Raw genomic sequence first — 27,938 nt, 5'->3', positions numbered from 1 at the left:
CCTAGGTGTCTGGTTAGACTGTTAACTCTCCTTCCAGACCCACATCAAACATCTCCAATCCAAAGTTAAATCTAGAATTGGCTTCCTATTACGCAACAAAGTATCCTTCACTCATGCTGCCAAACATACCCTTGTAAAACTGACCATCCTACCAATCCTTGACTTCAGCGATGTCATTTAAAAAATAGCCTCCAATACCCTACTCAATAAATTGGATGCAGTCTATCACAGTGCCCTCTGTTTTGTCACCAAAGCCCCATATACTACCCACCACTGGCTGGCCCTCGCTTCATTCTCGTCACCAAACCCATTGGCCCCAGGTCATCTACAAGACCCTGCTAGGTAAAGTCCCCCCTTATCTCAGCTCGCTGGTCACCATAGCAGCACCCACCTGTAGCACGCGCTCCACCAGGTATATCTCTGGTCACCCACAAAACCAATTCTTCCTTAGGTCCTTCCAGTTCTCTGCTGCCAATGACTGGAACGAACTACAAAAATCTCTGAAACTGGAAACACTTATCTCCCTCACTAGCTTTAAGCACCAGCTGTCAGAGAAGCTCACAGATTACTGCACCTGTAGATAGTCCATCTATAATTTAGCCCAAACAACTACCTCTTTCCGTCCTGTATTTATTTATTTTGCCCCCCATTATTTCTCTCCATACTTTGCACATTCGTCCACTGCAAATCAACCATTCCAGTGTTTTACTTGCTATATTGTATTTACTTCACCACCATGGCCTTTTTTTGCCTTTACCTCCCTTATCTCACCTCACTTGCTCATGTAACAGTATAACTTTAGACCGTCCCCTCTCCCATACCCGGGCGCGAACCAGGGACCCTCTGCACACATCAACAACAGTCACCCACGAAGCATTGTTACCCATCGCTCCACAAAAGCTGCGGCCCTTGCAGAGCAAGGGGAAACACTACTTCAAAGTCTCAGAACAAGTGACGTCACCGATTGAAACGCTATTTAGCGCGCACCACCGCTAACTAGCTAGCTATTTCACATCCGTTACACTCACATTGTACATAGACTTATTTTTTCTGCTGTATTATTGACTGTATGTTTGTTTTACTCCATGTGTAACTCTGTGTTGTTGTATGTGTTGAACTGCTTTGCTTTATCTTGGCCAGGTCTATAATTGTAAATGAGAACTTGTTCTCAACTTGCCTACCTGGTTAAATAAAGGTGAAATAAAAAAATTAAAAATTAAATTGACCACAACCCTGACAGAAGCACACATAACTGTGGTGTTAATAATAATTGAGTATTCAGGCAATATAAATCATATAGTAATAAAGGCATACATTTGCAAAAAGCATATGCTTGATAAAAAAGATATCACACATCAATGTTGTAATATCAAACATTACAATAATGGCAGTCTTTGAAATCCAAATCAGTTTAATCGTCACTTGTGCCAGATACAACCTGTGTACCTATTACAGTGAATTTCTGTCATAGTATGTATCTAGTATCTCTCATAGTAGAATAATAAAATAGAGTAATGATAATAGAGCATTAGAGCAATAACTAGGGTTGCAAAGGGCTGGAATTTTTCCGGAAATGTTCCATGGGAAGTTAAGCCCGGGAAATGTGGGAATTTTGCTTAAATTCATCAAAAAAGTTAGCTTATAACAGTGAACCTGTCATGTTTGTAAAACAAAGGAGACCAAGGTGCAGCGTGGTATGCATACATTCTTCTTTATTATTATGAATACACATTGAACAAACTAACAAACTAACAAAACGAACCGTGAAGCTATATGAATAGTGCAGACAGGCAACTAAGCATAGAATAAGATCCCACAAACACCAAAGAGAAATGGCTACCTAAATATGATCCCCAATCAGAGACAACGATAAACAGCTGCCTCTGATTGGGAACCATATCAGGCCACCATAAACATACAAATCACCTAGACAATACAAAACCCCTAGACAATACAAAAACTAGCGTACCCACCCTAGTCACACCCTGACCTAACCAAAAAGTAAAGAAAACAGAGATATCTCAGGCCAGAGCGTGACAGTATCCCATACCCCCCAAAGGTGCGGACTCCCGGCCGCAAACCTGAACCTATAGGGGAGGGTCTGGGTGGGCATCTACCCTCGGTGGCGGCTCTGGTTCTGGACGCCGCCCCTGCCCCTCTTTACGCTGATCCCTCCGCCTTTGTAGAACCGGACCATGGATCATCGCCGGAGGCTCTGGACTACGGATCATCGCTGCATCGCCGGAGGCCTCGGACTGGGAACCGTCGCCGTAGACCCCGGACTGCGGACCGTCGCCGGAGGCCCCGGACTGCGGACCGTCGCCGGAGGCTCCGGAATGGGGACCGTCGCCGGGAGCACCAGGAATGGGGACCGTCGCCGGGAGCTCCGGAATGGGGACCGTCGCTGGGAGTTCCGGACTGGGGACCGTCGCCAGAAGCTCCGGACTATGGAGGCGCACTGGAGACCTGATGCGTGGTGCCAGTACTGGTGGTACCGGGCTGAAGACACACATCTCAGGGCGAGTGCGGGGAGGAGGCACAGGACTTACTGGACTCTGGAAGCGCACTAGAGGCCTGGTGCGTGGGACCGGTACAGGTGGCACCGGGCTGGTGACACGCACCTCAGGGCGAGTATGGGAAGCAGGCACAGGACGTACTGGACTGTGGAGGCGCACTGGAGATCTGGAGCGTAGAGCTGGTACAATGCGTCCTGGCTGGATGCTCACTTGAGCCCGACAAGTGCGGGGCGCTAGCACAGGATGCACTGGGCTGTGCAGACGCACCGGAGACACAGTACGCAGAGCCGGCGCAGGATATCCTGGTCCAATGAGGTGTACTGGAGACCAGGAGCGCTGAGCCGGCACCATCCGTCCTGGCTGGATGCCCATTCTAGCCCGGCAAATGCGAGGAGCTGGAATAGAGCGCACCGGGCTATGAATGCGAACTGGAGACACCGTGCGCATCACTGCATAACACAATGTCTGACCAGTCACATGCTCCCCGCGGTAAGCACGAAGAGTTGGCTCAGGTCTCCAACCTGACTCAGCCAATCTCCACGTGTGCCCCCCAAAAAAACATGTTTTATTCGGGCTGCCTCTCGGGCTTCCGTGCTAACCGTGTCCCCTCATATCGTCGCCGTTCCTCCTGCGCTATCTCCCCCTGCTTCCATGGCAGGCGATCCTTTCCTGCCAATATTTCCTCCCACGTCCAGGATCCTTTACCATCCAAAATCTCGTCCCATGTCCATGATGTCTGCTCCTCCTGAACACGCTGCTTGGTCCTTTTATGGTGGGTTCTTCTGTCACCAAGGTGCAGCGTGGTATGTGTACATTCTTCTTTATTAAATAGAATAAACATAGAATAAACACTGAACAAACTAACAAAATAACAAAACGAACCGTGAAGCTATATGAATAGTGCAGACAGGCAACTAAACATAGAATAAGATATTTCCCCAAATATAATTCCTAGATTTAGTAGATAATAACTCATATTGTCAAGATACTGTTAGTAAACCAGACTGTTCTCACCATGAGTCCCTTGATGGTCTGATAGAAGAGGTCCAAGAGGATTCTGGCCAGAGAGCACACCTGGGCTGTGCGATCCCAGCAATCTGAGCAGTGCACAAGCACGCTAGCATTCTCCTCAGCCACAGCCTTAGTAGAGACTAGGGATAGCTCAGAACCACATGCTAGAGTAAAAAGTAGATGCAAACATGATCATTTGGAGGTTTTAATACATTTTTTCACAGGTTATAGATACCTAATAAAAATGTTTAATTCAAACATAGCAACACAAAGGAGATGGCTACATGGAAGGATGTCTATTACCTTAGCAAGAAACACTCCAGCATCCATCACAGCCTTGATGTGACGCAGCCAACCAGAATTCTCCAGTCCCGTCAAGTAGTCACTCATTGTTGGAGACTTCATAGCACACACTGAAAACAGACAACTAGGCACCTTATAAACTGGAGGCTTTGTTAAGCATGAACTTTGCCTCGTCTTTTCATGCTGCAAAATGACTTGAGTTTTACACACAAGTATATGATTAATAAATAAAAACCACTACACCCAAAGATTATGGTTCATCCCTTTTTATGTGAGACCAATGATAGTAACCTTCTAGAAGCTTCTGCAGGCTGTTTCTCATGACATGGATATTCTCGATGCCCACAAACTGAAAACGGATGTTTGACTAGTTGTCCTCTTTCTCGTATTCCTTCCCTGCTGCTCTATTGGCCATGGCATTAAACTTGAAATAAAAGAAAGGCAGGACAGTTTGGGTTAGGGTTGAGCAAAATACAACAGAGGGGAAATTAGCAATACATTTATCTTAAAATGTGGTTCTTACCTTAGGTCTGGTATCCACCATACATGAAGGTGCTTTTGGGATTAGCCCAGCTGATTGCCTGTAGCATCGCCTCATCTTCTACACATCGAACATTTAACCCAGACAGGGGCTGGCTACAACGGCAAATGGCAGCCTGGTATGTGAGAGGAAAACCAGAACAGCGTCACCATGAAGTGCATTTGGAATGCCTTTGTAATCATTAACATATACTGTAAGTATAGCATGAGCAGAGATGAGTCGCTGACCCTTGCATGAAATAAAGGAGAGTCTGAACTTACATTACTTCGCTTGTGGAAGTAGGAGAGAGTAGGAATGCACCCTCTGCTCCTGAATTTGGCACTCCCCAAGACTGTGCCCTTGCTTGCAGTTTTAGGAATGCCCAGATCTGAGTGATATGTGCTGCAAAGCTAAGCAATCCATCAGAGGGAACAAAACATTTAGGACTATAACAATAGCCATGAAAACATGTGCATAGAATTTAATTGAGAATTGGTCAATTGACATAGAATTGGTCAATTTACCTCATAGTTCTTGTTGAATTCTGTCATTTCCCAAAACTCGTTGGGCAATCCCATTCTTTTGAAATTCATGGCTGAGTCAAAGCCCCAACCATGTCTTCTCTCATCTTCGTCTTGTTTTGGGTTGTAAAGAAAAAAATACAAATCATCCACTTGCCTTATAAAAAAGCCCAATGTTATTGTAGGTAAGAATTTTATGAATATTCACAATGATCACAATCTTGTTTTCTCCAAAGTGTAATGTTAAAGGAGAGGTGATCTGGAAGTCTACTGTAAGTACCTGGTTGAGAGAGTCTGAGCAGGGACTGATACACATTCCCACTGGGAATGACAAAGTGAGCCACATGGAAATTCTTGCAGGAAATGTGAAGTGGGCATCCTGTGGCTGTAAGAGGGAGTTTCTCTACTGTAGCTATGAGATGGTGTAAAACCTGGTTATGAGTGAAACAAAAACTATTAATCTTGAGTCCTGGCTTTTAAGTCTCTTACCCCTACCACTTCAAAGTTGGCAGAAACCTGGATAAGTGTAGGCGTAATCAGTGTGGCACCACTCCTCCTACCAAGGGGCATGGTTGCTTACACACCAACTAAGCGTACATCTATCCAGTGCCTTCATAGCTGTGAACATCAAAGGGGTACATGGTTTTAGAAAGGGCCAGGGGTGTTTTCATAGCACGTACATTGGCTCTCACCCCTTGCCATGATATCTGAACAAATGTCATACCCATGTTTCCTTGCGAGTGTTACAGGATGTCTCCACAAAGATGAGATGGGTTCCTGTGAGATAGAGTGCCAGTGGCTGGCTTCTTTGCAGTGTATCACTCTAACAATTTCACTTCTTCCACCTGTCATTTCAAATAAAAAATATATATATATATATATATTAGGCCAGATTGAGGTTCACAGTCAGTTCTCTGAAAAACAAATATCAGCAGGTGAATGAATGGCTGAGAAATATTTCCAAGCACAGGAAATCCTGGAGACCTAGAGGTTCCAACACAGGGATCACAGACAGAACAATGAGCCAGATATTTCCCCAGATGCATAAGTGTGAAGCATCCATGTTTCCACTCACTACTACCAAATATGGTAATGAGGAAGCCCAGTGGCCAGCAGTGGTAGAAGATGGCTGACATTATGCAAATGTTCTCATCAATAAAACATTTGATCTCAAAACTGTACTTTTCTGTTCCCAAAACTAGAATCTGTTACAAACAGAGTGGACTAAGTTTGGTAGATGTTACCCTTTGCCAAAGCAATAAAATGTAGTCCTTCATTGTAAATCAGAATTTGTTCCACACACACACACACACACACACACACACACACACACACACACACACACACACACACACACACACACACACACACACACACACACACACACACACACACGGAACAGTGAGATACATTACATTTCTCTGAAGTGAGATACATTTTGCTCTGAAGTGAGCATGTGTAATAGAGTAGCTGTTCCCTAATGGAATATGCAAATTCATGCTAGAACACTCCAAGGGATCTCGCTAGCTCGTGCTTGGCTCTGCCCCCGGTCCTTGCTGGTTCTTCCCACTAGGACTAATTTGTTCTCATTGGACTCGACAGGTCGTTGTCTACCTTGGGTTAGTTATACATTATTTGCAGGGATGTCATTTAGTTAACTAGCTTGTAGTGACTGTGTTAGTCTCATGAAACCCAGAGCCATGTATTTCTAATACATTTCTCTGATGACACAGCTAGCAAGCTACTAACTTAAACCAATGCCCAAACGGCTATAACATACTTAATAGTTAGCTAAATCAAAGAACGACTCAGTTAAAGCTCCCCTAGGAAATTGAACAAGTTATACTGGCTAGTGAAGTTAATGTTCGCGTAGTTGCAAGCTAGTGGTCACTTACCTTTGGCGTTAAAATGTGCTCCATTGTCCTATGCCGAGAAATGGATGCTGGTCTAAACCAGATACATTTTTTCACAGCTAGTTTTTTTCTTATAGTCTTTTGCCATTTCCCGAGGAAACGATTTTGCACGTTAAGCAATTTTGTGTCCCCGCCGAGCAAAAAACGGTGGATGCGTTCCAGGTCGCCTTATTTGTGGGGAACTGTAGACGATGAATTAAGGCTGCGTTTACACAGGCAGCCAATTCCGATATTTTTCCACTAATTGGTCTTTTGCCCAATCACATCAGCGCTGATCTGATTGATCAAAAGACAAATTAGTGGAATAAGATCAGAATTGTCCTGCCTGTGTAAAAGGTTATGAATGCATTCATGGAATATCACTTACTGTATTAGAACGTCAAGATGGATATTCTTATTATCATGGGGGCCTTTTTCCTAACCATAACCTAATTCTCCTAACCTGCTATGTTAATTCTCCTAACCTGCTACGAAAAGGCAATTTTAACATAAACTGTACTCTATCTAGTCAAACCCGTTATGGTGAGGTGTTGCAGGGTGGCCCATGATTTGCCTAATTACTTGGGAGGCCCCCCATTGATAGCCCTATTATCATCTGAACGACTCTTTTACTTACCTCCAGATGTATAACCTGATAACTGAGAAAATGTCATTGCTGATTGAAAAATAATACAATTTAGGGCATTGATTGTCCTTTTGTCAAAATAATCACAAATAAAACAACCTGTTGAATTAGTGAATCTGAGTAAATTTACCTTGGGGAGCTCTGTTGCTAATTTATTACACCAGATTTGTTATATTCTCATAATATATTTGAGTGAAAGAATTTAGTGAATGCTAGTACATACTTTAAAGTCTAAATGATTCTTCATAGTCCTCAACTACTTTTATTTCAATTTAATTTATAATACTGACTTAACTCTAAACCTGAGCGGCTGGAGAATCCTGGTCATGTCATCATGTTATTAGCAGAGATTAGGTATAGCACAAAGAGAGTAAATTGCAATTGTCTAAAGTGCCTTCCAATTAGCATTCAACAAACAATGCCAGCCAGTTTAGGGTTTGTGATGCTAATTCAGCAAGCTTGTTTCACGGAGGCTGACTTGCTAGTAATGGCCCTTAAACGTTGCAATGGATTTCAGCGATATGGCATATAGGAGATGTATTTTTTCTCCCTGCTCTTGTCTGATAAATATGAATGTGGAGGTTAGGTGCTTATATACAGTGGTGTAAAGTACTTAAGTAAAAATACTTTAAAGCACTACTTAAGTCGTTTTTTAGGGTTTCTGTACTTTACTTTGCTATTTATATTTTTGACAACTTTTACTTCACTACATTCCTATAGAAAATAATTAACTTTTTACTTCCCTGACACCCAAAAGTACTTGTTACATTTTGAATGCTTAGCAGGACAGGAAAAGTGTCCAATTCACACGCTTATCAAGGTAACATCCCTGGTCATCCCTACTGCCTCTGATCTGGCAGATAAACACACATGCTTCGTTTGTAAATTATGTCTGAGTGTTGGAGTGTGCCCCTGGCTTTCCATAAATAAAATAAATACAAAAATGGGACATCTGGTTTGCATAATATAAGGAATTTGAAATTATTTGTACTTTTACTTTTGACACTTTAGTGTATTTTAGCAATTACATTTACTTTTGATATTTAAGTATATTTAAAACCAAATACTTTTAGACTTTTACTCAAGTATTATTTTACTGGGTGACTTTCACTTTTACTTGAGTAATTTTCTATTAAGGTATCTTTACTTTTACTCAAGTATGACTTCTGGGTACTTTTTCCACCACTGCTTATATAAGGACATAAAACATTTATTGTATCTTGACTGCTATCAATAAGAAACCTGCCACTTTATTATTGCAATACAGCAACAACATTTGATTAGGATAGCTAGGTGTTTGATGTCAAAGTTTGATATTATTCAATTTACCTGACTTCTGTTTATTATTGAGAAAGCATATACAAAACAACGTCACTTGGCTACAGCTCATTAGGTAAATGGGAATACAGCACTTCTCCGGGTGTGGTACAGATAGTGTTTGACCTCCTAAATCTAGACTTAAAAATTTGTGGTAAGATAAACAGACTCATTATCACCACCCCAGTCGGCTCCAAGCTCTGACAAGCGTACTGTTTGCACAGTTTGTTTACTCTACCCTGTTGGTTGGGGGTTGAAGGATTAAATGACTAAATGTAATCAGTATTTCTTCTGCCTAGTATCTTACGCTATCCAGTTAGTATAATAATCAGACAGACCAGGCTTAGGCCTACATTGACATAGCCAGTCCATGAAACCCTAAACGGTTAACGCAACCACCACAGTAAATTAGAAGAATATTAAAGGGGCAATCTGCATTTAAAAGAATAACAACGCGTGTCCCCGCCAATACATATCTATGGATGCAAGAACTGACCATCCTAGAAATCAAAATGAAAGTTTTAACCATGTTTTGAGGCTTTATTGTGTTTGTTTACAATTACATTGTTAAAAAAAAATTGAGTAAAATAAGGTCACTTTGCTACCATCTAGCAGAGACAGTACAGGTGCATCAAAGCCGGGACCAAAAGACTGAAAAACAGCTTCTATCTCCAGGCCATCAGACTGTTGAACAGCCATCACGCCATCTCCTGTAGTAAGTAAGATTTGTAAGCAGTAGTAGTAAGTAAGAGACAAAAATAGACTCACTCACACATAACACACAAACACACACAGTCAACGCTGCTGACCCATGTATATATAGACATTAAACACTGGACCGTTTATTTTAGATTGTTTTTCACACTGCATATTCATTTACTGTGATCTCATATGGCTCATTCAAATATATCTACAGCTGCACATTGCATTTTTGTTACACTGTTAATACTCACCGCATATTTATATACTGGATTCTTATTTATATACTGGATTATATACTGGATTCTCATTCATATACTGTATTCTTCACATAGCTCATTCTTATATATCTACTACTGTACATTGCATTTTTGTTACAATGTTTATATACACCGCCTGTATTTATTTACCGGATTCTTAACCTAGCTCACTGTAATATACTGTATCTACTGCTGTACATATCATTCTTAGTATATATTTCTGGTGTATATACACAGCATGCATTTGGATTACTGATACAGTGTTATTTGGGTTGTTAAATGGATTTCTCCTAACATTCCTGATTTCTTATTTTTTAGTATTGGATTATTATTATTTGTGTACTTGTTTTACATTTTTACTGCATTGTTAGGAGTTAGTAACACAAGCATTTAGCTGCACCCACTGTAACATCTGCTAAACTGTGTACGCTACCAATAACCTTTGATTTTAGGTTATATTTGGAGTTTTGATGGTGTATGACAGTTGAAGTAAGGTCATGAGGCATTTCTAAGTTATATTCTTCAAGAATCAGAGGGTATATTTCATTCATTTTAAAGATTGAAAGTCTACATTGTAGTATCAAACACATGCTCCCCCCCCAACTCCTCACTTTATTTTTGTTTGCACTGAATGCAGACCTCTTCATTTTCTTCCAACAACTTTTCAAAGAAATATGCAAGGTAACACATAACACCCAGACCTCACATTGCTATTTTGAATATCTAATTGAGTAAGGCTGGTTGAATCTGAATGAACATAAAAAAAAATCTCCAGTAGCCTATAAGCCCATATAGTATTGTCTCCTTATCCAAAAGTGCAGACAGGTCTTGGCCTGGGGCAGGCCTACATGAAATTAGCAAAGTAATGTATCAAGCCCCTCCCATATTAGGCACACAATAGGTGTGAGGGAGGGGGACAGAGGATAAAACAGAAGTGAAATAGCCACATACTCACATTATGGTCACAGATCCGCCTTGCTTCACCACTTGACCATTGACTGGATAACATCACTTTTTCATTCATTGAATTGTTGTTGATATTTCATTGACCATTTTCTTCCCAATTGTGAGCATGTCATTGGGCTTTTGATTTGAACTTTTTGAAGCTCCAAACAACTGTTTCACCAATTGGGTGTGAGGGTTTTTCCTGTCATACAATATGCGTTTTTTAATTGCTTTATATTTATTTTTCTCTTTGATGCACAAACATATTGTGGCCAGCTCAGGAGAGTATTGCCATGGCTGGTCCGACTCTTATAAGATCTGGCACAAGGGCTTCCAGTGTCCAGAGAAGTATGACGGCCAGGATGCAAAGTACTGCTGTGGGACCTGTGCTCTCCGCTACTGTTGCACGGCTGCGGAGGCGAGGCTGGATCAGAGCTCCTGTGACCTGGAAGAATTTTTTGAATTTGAAAACGATAACACAATCAACATGACACCAACGGGTAAGATTTTGTGTCAACATTTTCTATTTTTGGTTTATTCAACATTTAAACTTTAATGGCTAAATTATCTCTCCCTTGGAACGGTTAAAGCATTTCTGTTAGAAGTAAATAGCAGGCATAGTAATTTTGGTTCAATGTATACAATTCATCGATCGTGGTTTGTGGTTCAGCATTTACATTTTGTTCTATCTTTTTTCCCCTCCAGTACCTGCCTACTTGCCATTTGTGATAGTTGTGAGCACATTTCTGTCCTTTGTGCTACTTGGTACCATTGTGTCCATATGTTGCTGCCAGTGCCTAAAGCCAAAGGCACAGGATCGTCAAAATGCATCAGCACCCTTCCAGACCAGCCTGATGGAATCTGGAGGGCCATCTCCAGAGAGCATGACTCCATCTCGCCAGTCTAGTTCCAGCTCAACAGGAAGATCAACCTTGGCACCCCCAAGACAACCAACCACCTCCACTCCTGGCACTGATGTCAACGTAAACATGTATGTTGCGCCTTTGAATAATGGATACCCTGTTTCAAGCACACAGTCTAACCAGTATGTGCCTCATCCGCAGCCCCCTGGTCCATTCTATCAGCCATATCTAAACTATGGGATGCCCCCAGAGCACACTTTGCTAATGGCTCCATTCTTAGATAACCGCTCAATGTACGGACACCAACTGGTCCATTCCATCCCTCAGACTCCAATGCACACAGAACAGTTGTACACAGGTGTCACAATATGAGGCGATTACTCTATGGACAACTTTTTGCCACATGACAGTCATTTTTTGAGTGCCCACTTGCCTTGTCTAAGAGTTATTTATGGAATGTTTATTATCCACTGATTTCAGTGTATATTTATGAGTGTAAATAAAATGTTTTTTTTGAACTTTTTTTGTCTTAAGTCTTAACTCTGATCCTGTAATAAGGATTCCAAACAGTCTGAAATCCCACTGTACTATAGTGACTAATACATAGTATGACAATCATCCCATAGGCCTATATTGTCAAAAGGAGCCCTACTCATGATATTGCAAAGTTAATCATATGCTATTTCGAAGACACTTTTTACGTATGGGTACCATGATAGAATGCTAAAACAATAGCCTACCAATGTTTTGGGCTGCAAACAAGCTTTGTCTTCAGGATGGCCAGAATATTTGGAGTTAAAGTCTTTTGTGATGTATCCCAGATGTTTTCAAAAGAGTGTACTTACTGGTGTGTGGGGAAAAACAGCGGGAGGGAAGGACAATGGACGGAGGTTGCAATCTCTGAATAAACCTAGGTAAAGAGGGGATTGTGGTAATCTCTTGAAAATGAGTTGGGGGAAGTGAAGGATAAGTACATAGGAGGGCACAGCTTGGGGTTCAGGGGATGCACACAGATAATCAACTACCTTATGACAGTCATTAGTGTCGAGGCTAAAAACAGTTTTACATAGGACATTGTGATACAGTAGCCTAGATAATAAGGAATGGGGGGTAGTATTTAGTAAGACATGCACATTTCAGTTCAACATGCACATTTCAAATGATAACAGCCTGTAGATGGAATGCCCACCAAAACAAGAGTTATGATATTTGAGGCCATGTGAGTCTGCTAATACTTTTTAAAGTTTGCTGAAAATAAATAGCCAAATTGAATTTGCAGTTAAAACAGTCTGTGTTGATTAAAGTGGACTGGCTTTATGAGGTGGTAATTCCTTCTGCAAATTCCTTCTGCAGATAATCTAAAATATGATCCTCTATGCAGCGGCATTGCAAAAAGACGACCTGGAACAGCCCCAGAATGTTTATTTTTAGTTTAGCAGACATTGCACGGAATCGGCGTCAGAGGGCGTCCTACTTGTTGCTAAGAGACAGTATGTGGGAGGCTGTCAGAAATGATGAAGGGAGGGGATGATGAATGATATTTAGCTAGCTGTAATGTTCGTGAATAGACTGTAATAGCTAGCCAGCTATATAACTTAAATACATATACTTTACTACATTCTGAACAAAACATCACAGCTAAGCAATTCGTTAGACAGCTGAGTGCGTTGTATTCGTGAGTCGTTGATTTATCATAATAAATGGTTTTGGAGCTGGCAGTGCCCGCAAATGCAGGCCCATTGCTTCACCGCTCCATCCAGCACATTGAGCGTATTTTCCGGGTGAGGGTCAGCTACGGGTCCGCTGAGTCAAACTGCGACAGCGCAAATGTCAGCACCAGCAATATAATCATAGTTCGTGTCGGAGAGGGCGAGGAAGATGACTGCACCAAGGCAAAAGTATGTAACTTTTCTGGGACGTTAACATATGCTTTGTGTTTAACAGTCTATCTATCTCTGGACTGGAGAGTAACGTTCGCTAGCTAGCAGGCTAATGTTTGCAGCTAACTAGTACCAACGAAGGTTAGCCTATTAAGCTCATCTGTTATTGTAGTGGAGTTGGTAACGTCTGACTAGAGTTACATGTAACGTACTGTCCTTTTTGTTTTCCGTCTTATGTTGCTAACGTTAGCTAGCTAGTATACGTTAACTAACGTTACTGCTACATTCTTAGCTAACTAGCTAATAGTAGCTAACGTTAGCTACTTCGCAAACGTAGTTAGCTAGTGCTATACAACTTGTTTGAGTATTTTTTTTGCTCTGAATAGATGCCATTTTTACAGTGCCAAAATTGACCTGAATGATGTGGTTAATTTCTGTTGGACGCTTTTCAGCTAATGTGTTAGCTAGCTAGTGTCTACAGGTCTCGATCTCATCTAGCCAACGACGTTAACGTTACCAGTAATGTATGGGAAATATGATCACAGGTATTTATTTATTTGATATGATTGTGAGCTAGCTAGTAGTATTAACTAGCCCAGCTAACTACACTTTGCACGAATGTTTCTGAAACGTGATGCCAAATAAACTCGTAGGATCTTGCTATCTATCTAATCAGTATTAGCTCACCTTAGAACGGATTCATTGGTGTCTAACGTTCATTCTGTAAGCAGCACCAGCTACGAACATTTCGCACTAATGTTGCAAACCTCATCATAGCTACTTAAATGACATCGTTTTGACTTACTCATGGTGTTGTGTGCTTTAGAGACCTCCATTACTGCAGCATATATGTACTTTGCAGCTTCGCTGTGGGGCCTCAGCATCCATTTACGTTTCAGCTTGACCAACCATCTAGTGCTTCTGAAGGCACATGTTCCACTTGTTGCTATGAGACAGGGCTGCACAAGCCTGTGCATGTGCAGTGCTTTAGTCTTGTGGCCTTGCTGTGCCTCAGCCTGTTCTGTGGAGGGGGGAAAGGATGGGGCTTCTTTGCTGTTATGCCATGTAGTGCCAGGAAATTCCAACACATCAGTATTGTTGTGTGGGGTAGCTACCAGGTTTCCTACATATACACAAATGTCTTTGTGTTGATGTTGTGAGGGCATCTGAAAATAATCTGCCACTTTTGTTATTGAATGTGCTCGTCTCTTCCCAATAGGTTATTGTTCATATCATGTATAGCCTAGCTATATTTTTTCTAAGGAGAAAGTACAGTAGTTTCATTCCACCACTTTCTCAGGTCAGATCTACTCTATTATCTTATGTTTTATATAGTCTTGACTCACTTTCTTTGATATGAGGGAAATAATTAGGCTCTCTAAGTAAGTAAGTAAATAAAACCTTTAGGCTCATCATAAGCATAAGGCTCATTATATTATTTTTACCCTTTGATAGAAGAACACCATAGAAAGACTACTAGAGATGGACATTTTCTGTTTTTATGTGATTATCAAATGTCTGTTTTTCCCTTAGCTTTGGCTCTTGACAATGTGGTGGTTAGGATACAATCTGTATAAAACTGGGGAAAATATGTAGCAATGTACTGAATTAATGCTTTTGTTGTGTTTGTTTCTTACATTGATTTATGCGCCTTATATTACTAGTGTTTTACATTGTAAATCTCATATTTTGAGGCATGCTACGTTAACCATGTTTGCCAGGCTGCCTAGAGAAAGATGGACTGTGTTCTGTTAGTCGTGACTGCTAAAAAGCAGTTAGCTGATGACAGGGCTGTGTTGCTAGGCAACCCATTTCATGGGCTGAGCCTCTTGAAGCACTAATGGAAGTAGCTAGCAATCTACTATCTGCAAGACCTGGGGAAGTACCGGTTTCAGGAGCACATGCAATCCGTTTCCATTTGTTTTAAAGCACTTGGGTCTGTATGCATATTTATTGTTTAAATGCTCATGTAATCTCATGCATCTCAGCCTTTACATTGTCAATGACAATGGATAAGATTTATATTTTATTTGAACAGGAATGGATACAATTAACATTGACACATCAATTTATTGAAGAGTCTGGTGCATTGCACCATTCCAGTTTTTACATTTCATGGGGAGTTCAGGGGCCTTAGATTTCCTCTGAGGCCATACTTAACATTTACACATGAATTAGACATGCATTGAATCTTGTACTTATAGACAGGGATGACATTTGGCCAGTTTGGTGATTTATTGACAATTACCCTTTGTTTTCCTCCAGGATTACATAGTGTCCTTAATTTCGCCAGCTCACCGAAAGCGGGAGCGTCTAACGTTGGCTTTACACATACAGCTGGCTGCGCTGAAGTCAGCCATCGAGTATGATTCTCAGGCTGTGGTGGAGGTGAGGGAGCATGTGGTGGACATCTCTGGTGGCGAGAGGAACGTGATGACGGCATGGTCGATGGTGGAGAAGATCAAAATGGAGAAACACCCATGCAGGGAAGAGGCCCCTGAGCTGACTGAGGCCCAGCAGCCCAGTGGGGAGTCTGAGGAGGGAAGCAGCTCAGAGAGCGAGTCAGAGGAGCAGAATCAGCTGCAGCTGAACAGCGGCGGCTGTAAGAGGAAAGAGCCCTTCAGTGCCACCAAGCCTCACCGGCAGCTCTGTCGCTCTCCATGCCTGGACCGGCCCAGCTTCTCCCAGAGCTGCACTCTACCAGAGCTCCGCATTGAAGACACCAAGGCCACTGCAGTGCTTAAACATGCCAGTGACAAGGAGTACCAAACCAAGATGGAGTTTGCCTTGAAGCTGGGATACTCAGGTGAACAGGTGGAGACCGTGCTGAACAAATTAGGGGCTGCTGCCCTTATCAATGACATTCTGGCTGAGCTTGTAAGGCTTGGTAATAAAGGAGAACCGGAGGTTCAAGCCAGCAGTAACACCGGCACGTTCGTCTCCCGTGGAGGACCCTGTGTCAAAGAGGCTGTCAGTCCGGAGGTGTCACTTGAAGATGATTCTGTGGATCCTTATGATAATCTCAGGCCTATCGTCATTGATGGATCAAATGTGGCGATGAGGTAAGTCTCTATTAGACGCACACAATCAAAACAAATCTCGCCTCATGCAGAATGTTCTGAACCATCTTTTTTATGGCTGTAATTGAATTAGCTTTACAAGCAGACCTTTTACTAGAGTTGGTTGTGTTGTTTTGTAGTCATGGAAACAAAGAGGTGTTCTCTTGCCTTGGCATCCAATTGGCTGTTGATTGGTTTGTGGAGAAAGGACACAAAGACATCACAGTGTTTGTTCCTGCCTGGAGGAAAGAGCAGTCGAGACCTGACGCCCCCATTACAGGTACTAAAGCTCTACTTCAATTAGCCACATTAGACAAGATGTTTTCTAAAAATTGTCTGTGTTGGGGGAGGGGTGGGGGGCATCTGTGTGTGTGTGCTTTTTTAATCAACATGTTTTGACATTGAGCTCCATTTTCCCCATGCAAAAAAGCACGACCCACAGTTAAAAAAATAACTAACATTTTAAGTATATAATTTTGAATGAACAATAACATGAATTTGGATAAATGTTTAGCCACAATTAATTTGAGTTTGTTTTCAAATGCAATGCATATGAAAATGTCAATGTGAAACCACAGGTACATAGGCCTACATAGTTCTATGTAACAATTTGTACACTGCTGTTCTTCACTGATTTAATGCTTTTCTTTTCACAGACCAAGACATTTTGCGGAAGCTAGAGAAAGAAAAGATCCTAGTGTTCACCCCATCTAGAAGAGTCCAAGGAAGGAGAGTGGTGTGCTATGATGATCGCTTCATAGTGAAGCTGGCCTGTGACTCTGATGGCATTATTGTGTCAAATGACAACTACAGGGACTTACAGAATGAGAAGCCAGAGTGGAAGAAGTTCATAGAGGAGCGACTGCTGATGTACTCATTTGTCAATGATAAGTAAGTCATCAGAGCCCTCAGCGACTTGGGTAGGGAGTATAATTAACTACAGAATGACTAAGCATATTCTCCTTTTATGTTTCAGATTCATGCCACCTGATGATCCTTTAGGAAGACATGGTCCAAGTTTAGAGAATTTCCTCCGCAAGCGTCCTGTTGTTCCAGAGCACAAAAAGCAACCCTGTCCATATGGTAGGTTGTCTCAACAAATTATGATTTTATTTTTGTGGTTGTACTGCTGATGTCAATATTGTTTAACTTGTGCTCTCTTTTATATCACCTTAAACAGGGAAAAAATGCACTTATGGACATAAGTGCAAGTACTATCACCCAGAGCGTGCAAACCAGCCTCAGCGGTCAGTGGCTGATGAACTGAGAGCGTTTGCCAAGTTGTCTGCTGTAAAGACAATGAGCGAGGGGGCCCTGGCCAAGTGTGGCACTGGACCCACCACAGCTAAGGGGGACAGTGGCTCTGAGGCTAAACGTGTGGCCCCCAAGCGCCAGTCTGATCCCAGCATCCGCTCAGTGGCCTGCGAGCCAGAGGAGAGACTGTCTGCTGTCCGTAAGCCTGAGGCAAATTCTGTGCCTTCCCTCGTGTCTGCCCTCAGTGTGCCCACCATGCAGCCTGCTAAGAGCCACGGGGCTGGTGCCTTGAACACTCGATCAGCCAGCAGCCCAGTACCCGGCTCCCTCCAGTTCACCCACAGCTCCCTGGAGCACATGTCTAGTGTACAGTACCCACACCCACCCATCCTAGTCACCAACAGCCATGGTGCTTCTGTCACTTACAGTGAACAGTTTCCTAAGTATGATTCTGTGAGCACAGACCACGGATACTACTCTATGCTTAGTGATTTTTCTAACATGAGCATGAGCAGCATGCACAACGTGGACAGCTTCTGTAGCATGGAGCATGAGCATGGGATTTATCAGCGAAATCCTAGCCAGCATTGCCCTGAGCCCTGCCTCAGCCACTCTAACAGTGACTCCTTCTCCTCTTATGGGGAATTATACATGAGCTCAGTGGACAGTAGCCTGGATGAGAGCATAAAGGGGCAGCAGTCTCCTGCACAGAGCAGACTCCAGGCCTTCTCCCATGGGGGGTTCCACCACGAGGCCCTGACCCGAGTGCAGAGCTATGGCCCTGAGCAGCCTAAGCAGGGTCCAAGCAGGAAGCAGTCCATATCCCACCTGGCACCGCATGTCCAGCACCCTGCTGTTGGGGCCAGGTCCAGCTGCCCAGGGGACTACCCCTTACCTCAGAATGTCCTCCCGTCACAGTCCTCACAACCGGGACGCTCCCTGGGCATGACACGCATGGACAGCATCTCAGACTCCAGGCTGTACGAGAGTAACCCCATGAGGCAGCGGAGACCCCCACTGTGCCGCGAGCAGCATGCCAGCTGGGACCCGCTGCCCTGCGGCAGTGAATCCTATGGATACCACTCGTACCCCCTGAGTAACAGCCTGATGCAGCCGTGTTGTGAGCGGGTGATGGTCCGCAGTATGCCTGACAAGATGGAGCAGATCTGGAGGTCTCCGTGGGAGAACCCGCCTCAAGCCGAGCGCCATGTCATCCCAGAGCACCAGTACCAAACATACCGCAACCTCTGCAACATCTTCCCCGCTTTCGTGGTGCACTCTGTCATGGAGAAAAACCCTCATCTAACGGACCCACAACAACTCGCTGCTGTCATTGTCACGAAGCTGAGGTCTTGCCATTAAGTGTGTTTATTTTATTTTTGAAGCTACAATTGTCTGAATAGTATTAGTATTCTATATTTGAAGTTATTTGATTGTCATCAAAACAATTTCTCCTCATGAAATTCAGAAACCCCAAATCATTATAATCAAATGTAAGGGAAACTTTGACTGATGGTAAGATTATGTATTTGAATTTAAACGTAGTCCTCTATCATTTGATACAGTGAGGAATTAGTTCACTATACCTAGATAATATTGTGCATATCTGACACTGATGTAAATACTATGTGACTTTGTTGTTTATTGTGCAATGATTTGTGGTAAAAGACAGAGGGAAGTGAGTGCAACCATACCTCAGAGCATGAACTTTGACATTTTAATGGCCTTATATCTGAATGACCTCACTTCTCCAGTCATTGTTTAATGGATTTCAATGAATATCCTTATGTTGTTGAGGTCAGTCTCTTTTGCTTTTTAAATGTTAAGCACTGTAAGTATTTAGAATGATATATATATTTTCTCAATCTCACTTTACAAAGCTACTATTTTGGTAGAACTTGTGAGTGCACGTATATAAGCAAGCCAAACTAGAACTGGGAAAGATCAGACTTAAAACACCTGTGCTAGTATGACACATGAAAGCCATTTCAAAGCTGCTGAAATAATGCCAAAAATATAGATAATTGACCTTGTCATTATAAAGCAATTATAGTTTTGATGCAGACAATTGATTGGATAGTAGTGTAACATCACACCAGTGTTGTAAGACTTTTCTATGGTATATTGTATGGCTTGCTGTGTTGATTAGTTACATTAATGTAACTGTGTTACATGAACATTATTGGAATCATTTTGAGCATGTGTATATATCATTGGGACCTGGCATGTGACTTAATGGCACAGAATGGCACTTCCATTGTGTCTAACATGACTTATTTGTAATTACTAAGGAACTGGTGAAGTCTCTTTGGCAAAATGCTTTAAAGAAAAGCATCCATTTCCTTATTAATGCTGAGAGACAACCCATATAAATGAACACATGTAAAGAAAACAAAAAACATTTCTGAATGTTATTTGCCCAAAATAATTTTGGGGCTTTGTTGACTTTTGTTTTTTCATGAACTAAGAGCAGGCCATGTTGGGCCTGTTGTCTCTTCATGAGAAGGTGTGACACACTGCCTAAATGTTTCTTCCTGTGAAACACTCAGAATGCGAGGCTGCCGTCAGGGTTGTTTCTGGCATTTGGCTTACAGTTTGCGTGCCTACCTTTTCCCCTCACTACTTTCCATCATGTTTGAAAGGTTTCATTATGATGTGAAATATGTTGGTTATAATATCATTTCTAAAGACTTATGGAATTGTTTCTTTTCTCAGTGAGTAAAATATGATCTGAAATCAAGGTCTTGGGCCATATCTAATGCACGTTCATATTTAGTTTATTTTGACATGACGTGCATGTTTCATATTTTTGATGAGAGTAGAAGAGAGCCACCCCCCCCCCCCCCCCCCATTTTGAAGTGCCGCAAACAACAAAGCCTAAAATGTCTAGAAATGACCTTTGTTTGTTGATACAAATTGTATCTATTTCTTGATTGTAAAATATATTTATGAAATGTACAGTATCATTAAAAGTTTTATTTAAGAAAAAAAAATACAATGCCATAATGTTTGTGACACTGTGTGTCACTGGGAGTAGCCCATTGGTATGTACTTTTTCTTAATGGGCACAGTAGTTTATTTACAGGGACACTTACGCGCTACATGGAAGTGCATAGATACCCTGTGTGCAGCTGTAAGCATCGTGTCCTTTCTCTGTGTATGTATTAATACTGAAATGACCACTCATTGTACAGTTTCAATGCGCTATTTAACTTGTTGCATCAATGTATTTTTGCTGTGTTGTAACCCAAGCAGCTTGGTAAAAAATGTGACCTCTAACTTTTTATCCATATCTGCTCTATTCCTGTGTTGATACCATCTATATTTAAATGTATTGACATATTGAAAAACATGCCAAAACTGGTTAACTTTTAATTGCTGCACAGAAAACTGAATAGGTTGCAATGTCAGTCATATATGCTTGGGTTACAACACTTAGGGGGTTATTTATTAAATAAATACTTTTTCAAAAAATAATTTGACCCACATAATACTATATTCAACTCTTAGGCTACTGCCACAGTAAAGTCGAGTGACGGTGTCAGTATGATTTAGTATTGAGACCGCGTCAATTACCTCTGATTGGACATGGGTAAAACCTGTGGAAAAATATTTGATGGATAACCCCCTTTTTTGGTGACAAGATTATAACTATTGATTTGTGGTTTACTTTAGAAATCTGTGACTCTCACCAATGGCACTTGATCTAGCCTTAAGTATTTTAAAGCATGTGAGAGTATATTGGTTTAAATTCTATTGTTTCAAATGATAAATTGTATTTTTGCTGTGAGCCGTTGTAATTACATTGAATTTACAAGATAGGCTTGTTTGTGATGACTGACTGATTTCAGTCTGATATTGGTCTGAGCAACTTGCAGTTGATTTTGTTGGAATTGAACACAGCAGGTAGATGTTTGAAAAACTACAGACATTTCCAATGTGTAGATTAACCTTGAATTGTGTTCTAAATATATCAGCTTACCTGAAATGGTAAATTCTCATACACCCACAATGTCAATTCTCAGGTACTATGAGATTTACAACAAAAACAATATTGATGTGTGCTATTATGAATGATAAATGCGCTTACCAAGTCAGATTTGTGAATTAGTGCAGCTCTCATGTCCTAAAGTTACATTGAACCGTCTTGTATTGTGGTTTTGCAATGTAAAAGGGTTAGTGTGAGTGAGTTGACAACTAGGCCATGTGTTATGAGCTGCAGTAGTTTGTTCTATTCCATGTTGAATTAAATGCATTGCTTTTAAAATTGTTTTAAGTGACAAAACAATTACCAAAAGACAAAACGAACTCTTTGGGTCTGTTGGCTCAAACAAAATGTAAGTCTCAATGACAAAGTGTTTGTTTCCTCAAATAAAGCAAGACTATGTTTATACAGTGTTCTTTTGTTGGCCGTGTCAAGTGTTCTCTTTGATGTCCAACGGAATTTTGATATTCTATAGCAGTTCCACATCCAAGGGTCAGCAGAGGGGTTCAGATGGCTGCTGAAACTAGTCACCTTTGTTATAAGAACTTGTAAGTAAGCAATTAAATGGTTCTGTGTCCTGTGCATGTGACAAACTTTGATTTATTTGTGCCACACACTGATTTCCAGAACACTGTTCTGACTGACTAAATTCAAAAGAATTAGCCAATTGTAATTGACAGTGGCATAACAGGGATTCAGGAACCTTAAATTTGCAAGTAAGATGAAATGTAATATTTAAAATCAAAAGAACGTAATACAATGGCTTGGGTACTCTAAGTACTTTTATTTGCCACGTGCCTTTGCTGGAAAAAAATAAAATAAATGCTTTTGGCATGTCAGAGTAGAAACAATGCAATGCATTTGCAGATGAAGATCAATGACAGTGAAGGCCTTTATTTTACAGTATTGGCATATTTGTTTAAAACAGTTGCAGGCCAGCTTTCAATTTGCTGATGTCATTGTGTGTCCAGAGAAGCCCATCCGTGGTGACTCTGTGTGGCATTGAGACACTGGAGAGATTAAGAGAAACATTACTGATCAGATGAAGTACAATTGCTTAGTGATGGTTGATCTTACTTACTCATACTTTTATTTCTATGGATGCCTACATATATATATAGTATAACATTTTGTTTCTTACCCTGCACGCGTATTGTCTTGAGTGGCATTCTCCATTTCCACCTGCTGGTCAAACACCATAATGGTAGAGAAGTTATCTACCATTAGGCAGGAAGGGTCCTCTGACTGGCCTGGAACTTTCCCAAGAGGATAGTTCTTCCACTGGACTTTGTCTAGACAGGTGAGAAAACAAACCTATTTAGATCAAATGTAATATTCTAATGAAATATTGTGGAATCAGATTCATGTTCTGCAAATTGGCATGACAACTGAACTGACCTGTGCAAACTTGCCAGGGAGAACCCCTGAGTTCCGCGGCCCTCTCGGCCAGGACATCTGGGCTCAGGTGCTCTTGGAAGTCCTCGGTCCTCTCTGGCAGGGCCTTGCGTGAGTCAGACACGATTCCTGGGTGCATCATGTAGACCTGGCGTCTGGACTGCACCCGCAGCCTCTCATGCAGGCTCTCCAGGGTGTAGATACCGCTAGGCTGGCCTGAATGCTCCATGGGAGGATCACACCCCGAGTCTGCCCCCTGAGTGTAGATACTGCTCAGTCTGAGTAGCTTCTGTCGTGTGTCCAAGGGCATCGGATGTTCCATGTCCTCCAGGATCCTAAAAGTTCAAACAGTAAGTAATTTTCAAACATAATGACAAATGATATTTCATAAGCTGGTACAACACAGTAGAGAACACAGTAAGTGATGTATGTACATTATGAAGTCACTTACTGCTGGAGCAGGTGAGGCGTGGCCACGCAGGGAGCATTCAGACATGCTGCAAGGAGTTGCTGCCACCTCAGCTGGATGCGTTTCATAAAGATCTTGTCCTTCAGTCTGGCTTTCCTCTGGATTTTCGATTCATAATGGTATTCATTCTCTGTAGAAACAAAATTAATCCACACCAGTAAATCCAGCACATTTTTGTATTTACATAGAGTTATTTTGTTTTTGGGGTAGAAAATGATCGTACTGTTGGAGTTGCAGAGGATGACCTCAGAAATCCACCCAGCGATGTAGAAGGATCTGTGTTTCTGGTTGTCTTCAGAGAGCTGCTGCAGCTCCACAAACAGTTTCTCCAGGAGGAGATGAATGAAGAGCTGAGAGTTGAGATCCTTCAGGAGGGGCAGCCAGAAACGCAGGACAACTCGAGGAAGGTGGGGAGCAGTGGGGTCTGTATCTTCAAAAACAAAGGCATTCTAGTCACTCAGGTAAGTGGGTATTGCTTACAGTATTTAACATGTTCCCAGTCTTACAACATCTGTAAATAAAATCAACATGGGATTTACACACAGATTTATTTTAAGAAATGTATTGGTAGAAAATCGACCTAATCCCAGTCTTACCTGAGTTGTCGACACTAAGTGACACCAGTTGTTCAATGGTTGGAACCATGAATCCATCCTCAATCAATGCATCTATTAGTATTTCACTATATGGGAAAAAGAACAATGAGGGCCTGGAGCTTTGCTTTTTAAATTACGTTATTCTTGTAGAATACAATCTGATGCAGTTTGTGGATTTGACAATCACTGCAATACCAATAAATGTGTTAACTGACCTAGACTCTAGTGCAAAGTGCTTGATCTGGGCAAGGATCCAGCTCATGTCTGCAGAGGGTTCTGGCCACAAGCTCGCCTGTTTGTCCTCCTCTAGAAATCCTTCAAACGTCTAAACAAAAGAAAAGAGTAATGACCACCAACCACTATAAACATTTCTGGCAGTAGAGAAAACCCAATCCCTCAAGAGTGATGTCAATAACAAAATGCCTATCTTGAGAGGCCCTCATTTATAGATGGAAGAGGAAATGCTGTGCAGACTAGAGAACAGACGTCTTCACCCTCTAATATAGTGGGTTGAGTTGAGTGAGCAAGTCTCACAATCATAGGAAAATTATTACGTGGTTATGAATTGTGATTAAATGTTTTGAGGACTTCCCACAACCATATCGTCCTTGATGTTGATTATGCATGGTTCACATACATTTGATGTAAATGGCATACAGTGCAAATAAACCTAACAATCCTGCTGTTAAGGGATTTCACAAATCAATACCAAAATGTAACAGGCAAAGGGTAATGCGGGGGGTGTAAATACCTGAAACTGCTCTTTTTCAAAAGATATCAATAACTCTCGTGCCTTCTCTGAAAAGAGAGGGGAAAAAGCTGTTTTAAATACCCTTTGAAAATGTAACTGGGTAATAAGCAGCATCTAAAGTGTTCAAATGTTTCCAACTTACTGTAGGATTCAATTTCTTTTTGTCTGGTGATGAACTCATCCTCCTGCCTCTGAAGCTCATCTTCTCCATCCTCCCCCTCTGACTGGGACTCCCAGTTCTCAGCCAGCCCACTGCCCAGCTGCCTGGACCAGTACTCCTGCTGAAGCCACTCCAGCACAAACTTACAACCTGCCACATAGAAAAGACATCAACACAACTAAGAGTAAGATCACTGCAGAAAGTCCAAAGTCACAATGGAAAGTAGGAATGATATCATATTGTTATTGAGGATGATGAGGATAAAAATCCATGGTCTCTGAGATTATGAAATTCTTAAGAGAAAAATGAATCTGTTCGTTCATGTTCACCTTTGCGACACCATTTCAAGGTAGGGAGCTTGCGGTGAGTAATGTCATGTCTGAGGTTTACAATCCACTCAGGGATCTTCAACTGTTAAAAAAGCCATTAGAATAAAAACATGTATTTATTATTCCATCACCTGTATAGTGAGGTCCCCCAGATGACATGATCATTTCATGAGTAGTGAGCAGAGGAAAATGTAATATTAGATTTATTAATCATGACGCAAGAATTACATATATTTTTTTAAATTACTCACATTGCTGGCTAGCCTTCTGAGGGGACGAGCAATTTTCCCCTGCTGACGCTCTGTAATTAAGTTGACAAACCTATTGAGAAAAATATCAAGCCAATAGAGGAATCAATAAAACATGTTTTTTTTAAATTATATACAGTACCAGTCAAAAGTTTGGACACCTACTCATTCAAGGGTTTTTCTTTATTTTTACTATTTTCTACATTGTAGAATAATAGTGAAGACATCAAAACTATGAAATAATATATGGAATCATGTAACCAAAAAAATTGTTAAACAAGATTCTTCAAAGTAGCCACCCTTTGCCTTTGACAGCTTTGCACACGCTTGGCATTCTCTCAACCAGCTTCACGAGGTAGTCAACTGGAATGCATTTCAATTAACAGGTGTGCCTTGAATTTCTTTCCTCAATGCGTTTGAGGGAAACAGTTGTGTTGAGACATGGTAAGGGTGGTATACAGAAGATAGCCCTATTTGGTAAAAGACCAAGCCCTATTTGGTAAAAGACCAAGTCCATATTATGGCAAGAACAGCTCAAATAAGCAAAGAAAATGACAGTCCATCATTACTTTAAGGCATGAAGGTCAGTCAATCCGGAAAATTAAGAACTTTTAAAGTTTCTTCAAGTGCAGTCGCAAAAACAATCAAGTGCTATATGAAAATGGTTCTCATGACCGCCACAGGAAAGGAATACCCAGAGTTACCTCTGCTGCAGAGGATATTCATTAGAGTTAACTGCACCTCAGATTGCAGACCAAATAAATGATTCACATAGTTCAAGTAACAGACATCTTAACATCAGCTGTTCAGAGGAGACTGTGTGAATCAGGCCTTCATGGTCGAATTGCTGCAAAAGAAACCACTACTAAAGAACACCAATAAGAATAAGAGACTTGGTTGGGCCAAGAAGCACGAGCAATGGACATTAAACCGGCGGAAAGTCCAAATTTGAGATTTTTGGTTCCAACCGCCGTGTCTTTGTGAGACTGTAGGTGAACCACAGAATTCTGCAGCGATATGCCATCCCATCTGGTTTGCACTTACTGGGACTATCATTTGTTTTTCAATAGGACAATGACCCAACACACCTCCAGGCTACGTAAGAGCTATTTGACCAAGAAGGAGAGTGATGGAGTGCTGCATCAGATGACCTGGCCTCCACAATCACCAGACCTCAACCCAATTGAGATGGTTTGGGATGAGTTGGACCGCAGAGTGAAGGAAAAGCAGCCAACAAGTGCTCAGCATTTGTGGGAACTCCTTCAAGACTGTTGGAAAAGCAGTCCTCATGAAGCTGGTTGAGAAAATGCCAAGAGTGTGCAAAGCTGTCATCAAGGCAAAGGTTTTAAGAATCTAAAATCTATTTTGATTTGTTTAAACACTTTTTTGGTTACCACAATTCCATGTGTGTAATTTCATAGTTGATGTCTTCACTATTATTCTACAATGAAGAACATAGTAAAAATAAAAACCCTGGAATGAGTAGGTGTCCAACTGTTGACTGGCACTGTATATACACACATCATTGATTGCAACAGTATGCAGCCACGTGAGAAAATGTAACAATGAATCGGACTCGTATGAGGACATTTAAACACTTAAAAAGCGATTCCAACCTCATGAGTGCTGTTCCATAAAGCAAGACCAGGTCGTCAGCGTCAAGTTTTCCTGATCTGTCAAGTATTTGACATCTGACCAGGTCTGCTGTGCTTTCTACAGCGATGGGAGTGTTGTGGGCAAATCTGAAAAAATAAATCAAATGTGATAATATTTTTCATCTAGGAACGGCTTTGTCCACTAGAAAACAGCAGTGGTGGGATGAGTTGGACACGAACTAACGTTAGCTACAAGCTAAGCTAACCAACTATTCTGCAATTATCTAGCTAACAAAATAGTAATTATGCAACAGGAAAACATTATCTGAAGATCAAATACGTGTATGCCTTACCTGCCCTTCCACGCCGATATTCGGTGTAATGCATACTTTTGTAAAGCACAATCCTTTGAGTACAGATACTCGAGCACCTGGTCCCATTCTGCTTTGTTGATCCATGCAACTACATGGCCCTTTTTCTCTGTTGTTTTTTTCTTCATATTTACCAGCTAAAGAAACGACAGAAAGACAATTAGAGACAAACCGTTTTTACCCAGTTAGTTTAGCTCTAATGCTAAGCATGTAGCTAGCTAGGCTAACCAAAATGGGATGTTCCTATGCTAACCTGCCAACATCATCCACAGACTAGAGTGGGGTCGGTTAAATGCAACAGCAAGAAACCGATACCGCGCAGAAATGTTCCGCTATTGCACCCTCCAAATTAT

At 41.5% G+C, this 27,938-nt stretch overlaps 3 protein-coding genes and 1 pseudogene across 4 annotated transcripts; 2 read left to right on the top strand and 2 right to left on the bottom strand.

Moving 5' to 3' along the window:
• Nucleotides 1–2,087: 2,087 nt before the first annotated feature.
• On the bottom strand, nucleotides 2,088–6,790 carry LOC139422429 (phosphatidylinositol-3,5-bisphosphate 3-phosphatase MTMR8-like; annotated as a pseudogene).
• A 4,093-nt stretch (nucleotides 6,791–10,883) lies between these two features.
• Nucleotides 10,884–11,865, top strand: LOC139422428 (shisa family member 2a). The gene is made up of 2 exons (XM_071173610.1): nucleotides 10,884–11,130; nucleotides 11,336–11,865. Exons 1-2 carry the CDS (start codon nucleotides 10,884–10,886, stop codon nucleotides 11,863–11,865), a joined length of 777 nt encoding a protein of 258 aa, XP_071029711.1.
• A 1,151-nt stretch (nucleotides 11,866–13,016) lies between these two features.
• LOC139422963 (probable ribonuclease ZC3H12B) lies at nucleotides 13,017–22,077 on the top strand. Its single transcript, XM_071174485.1, has 6 exons — nucleotides 13,017–13,391; nucleotides 15,639–16,435; nucleotides 16,573–16,712; nucleotides 17,089–17,323; nucleotides 17,409–17,515; nucleotides 17,613–22,077. Exons 1-6 carry the CDS (start codon nucleotides 13,194–13,196, stop codon nucleotides 19,046–19,048), a joined length of 2,913 nt encoding a protein of 970 aa, XP_071030586.1. The 5' UTR covers nucleotides 13,017–13,193; the 3' UTR covers nucleotides 19,049–22,077.
• Nucleotides 22,078–22,435: 358 nt separating this feature from the next.
• On the bottom strand, nucleotides 22,436–27,895 carry LOC139422962 (LAS1 like ribosome biogenesis factor). Of its 2 annotated transcripts, none has more exons than XM_071174482.1 (14): nucleotides 27,839–27,895; nucleotides 27,568–27,722; nucleotides 27,236–27,361; nucleotides 25,623–25,692; nucleotides 25,372–25,453; nucleotides 25,025–25,192; nucleotides 24,883–24,929; nucleotides 24,347–24,456; nucleotides 24,132–24,217; nucleotides 23,759–23,965; nucleotides 23,518–23,665; nucleotides 23,070–23,401; nucleotides 22,813–22,963; nucleotides 22,436–22,681 (listed from the first exon to the last, which is right to left on the bottom strand). In XM_071174482.1, exons 2-14 carry the CDS (start codon nucleotides 27,711–27,713, stop codon nucleotides 22,591–22,593), a joined length of 1,764 nt encoding a protein of 587 aa, XP_071030583.1. In that variant the 5' UTR covers nucleotides 27,714–27,722; nucleotides 27,839–27,895; the 3' UTR covers nucleotides 22,436–22,590. The 2 variants fall into 2 exon arrangements, with proteins under 2 accessions (XP_071030583.1, XP_071030585.1); XM_071174484.1 differs by having other exon boundaries at nucleotides 23,759–23,959; nucleotides 27,839–27,864.
• Between the last annotated feature and the right edge of the window lie 43 nt (nucleotides 27,896–27,938).

This window comes from Oncorhynchus clarkii, chromosome 12 (genome assembly GCF_045791955.1).
Source record: "Oncorhynchus clarkii lewisi isolate Uvic-CL-2024 chromosome 12, UVic_Ocla_1.0, whole genome shotgun sequence".
Classification (NCBI taxonomy): Eukaryota; Metazoa; Chordata; class Actinopteri; order Salmoniformes; family Salmonidae; genus Oncorhynchus; species Oncorhynchus clarkii.
This window is presented reverse-complemented; position numbering and strand designations above follow the sequence as displayed.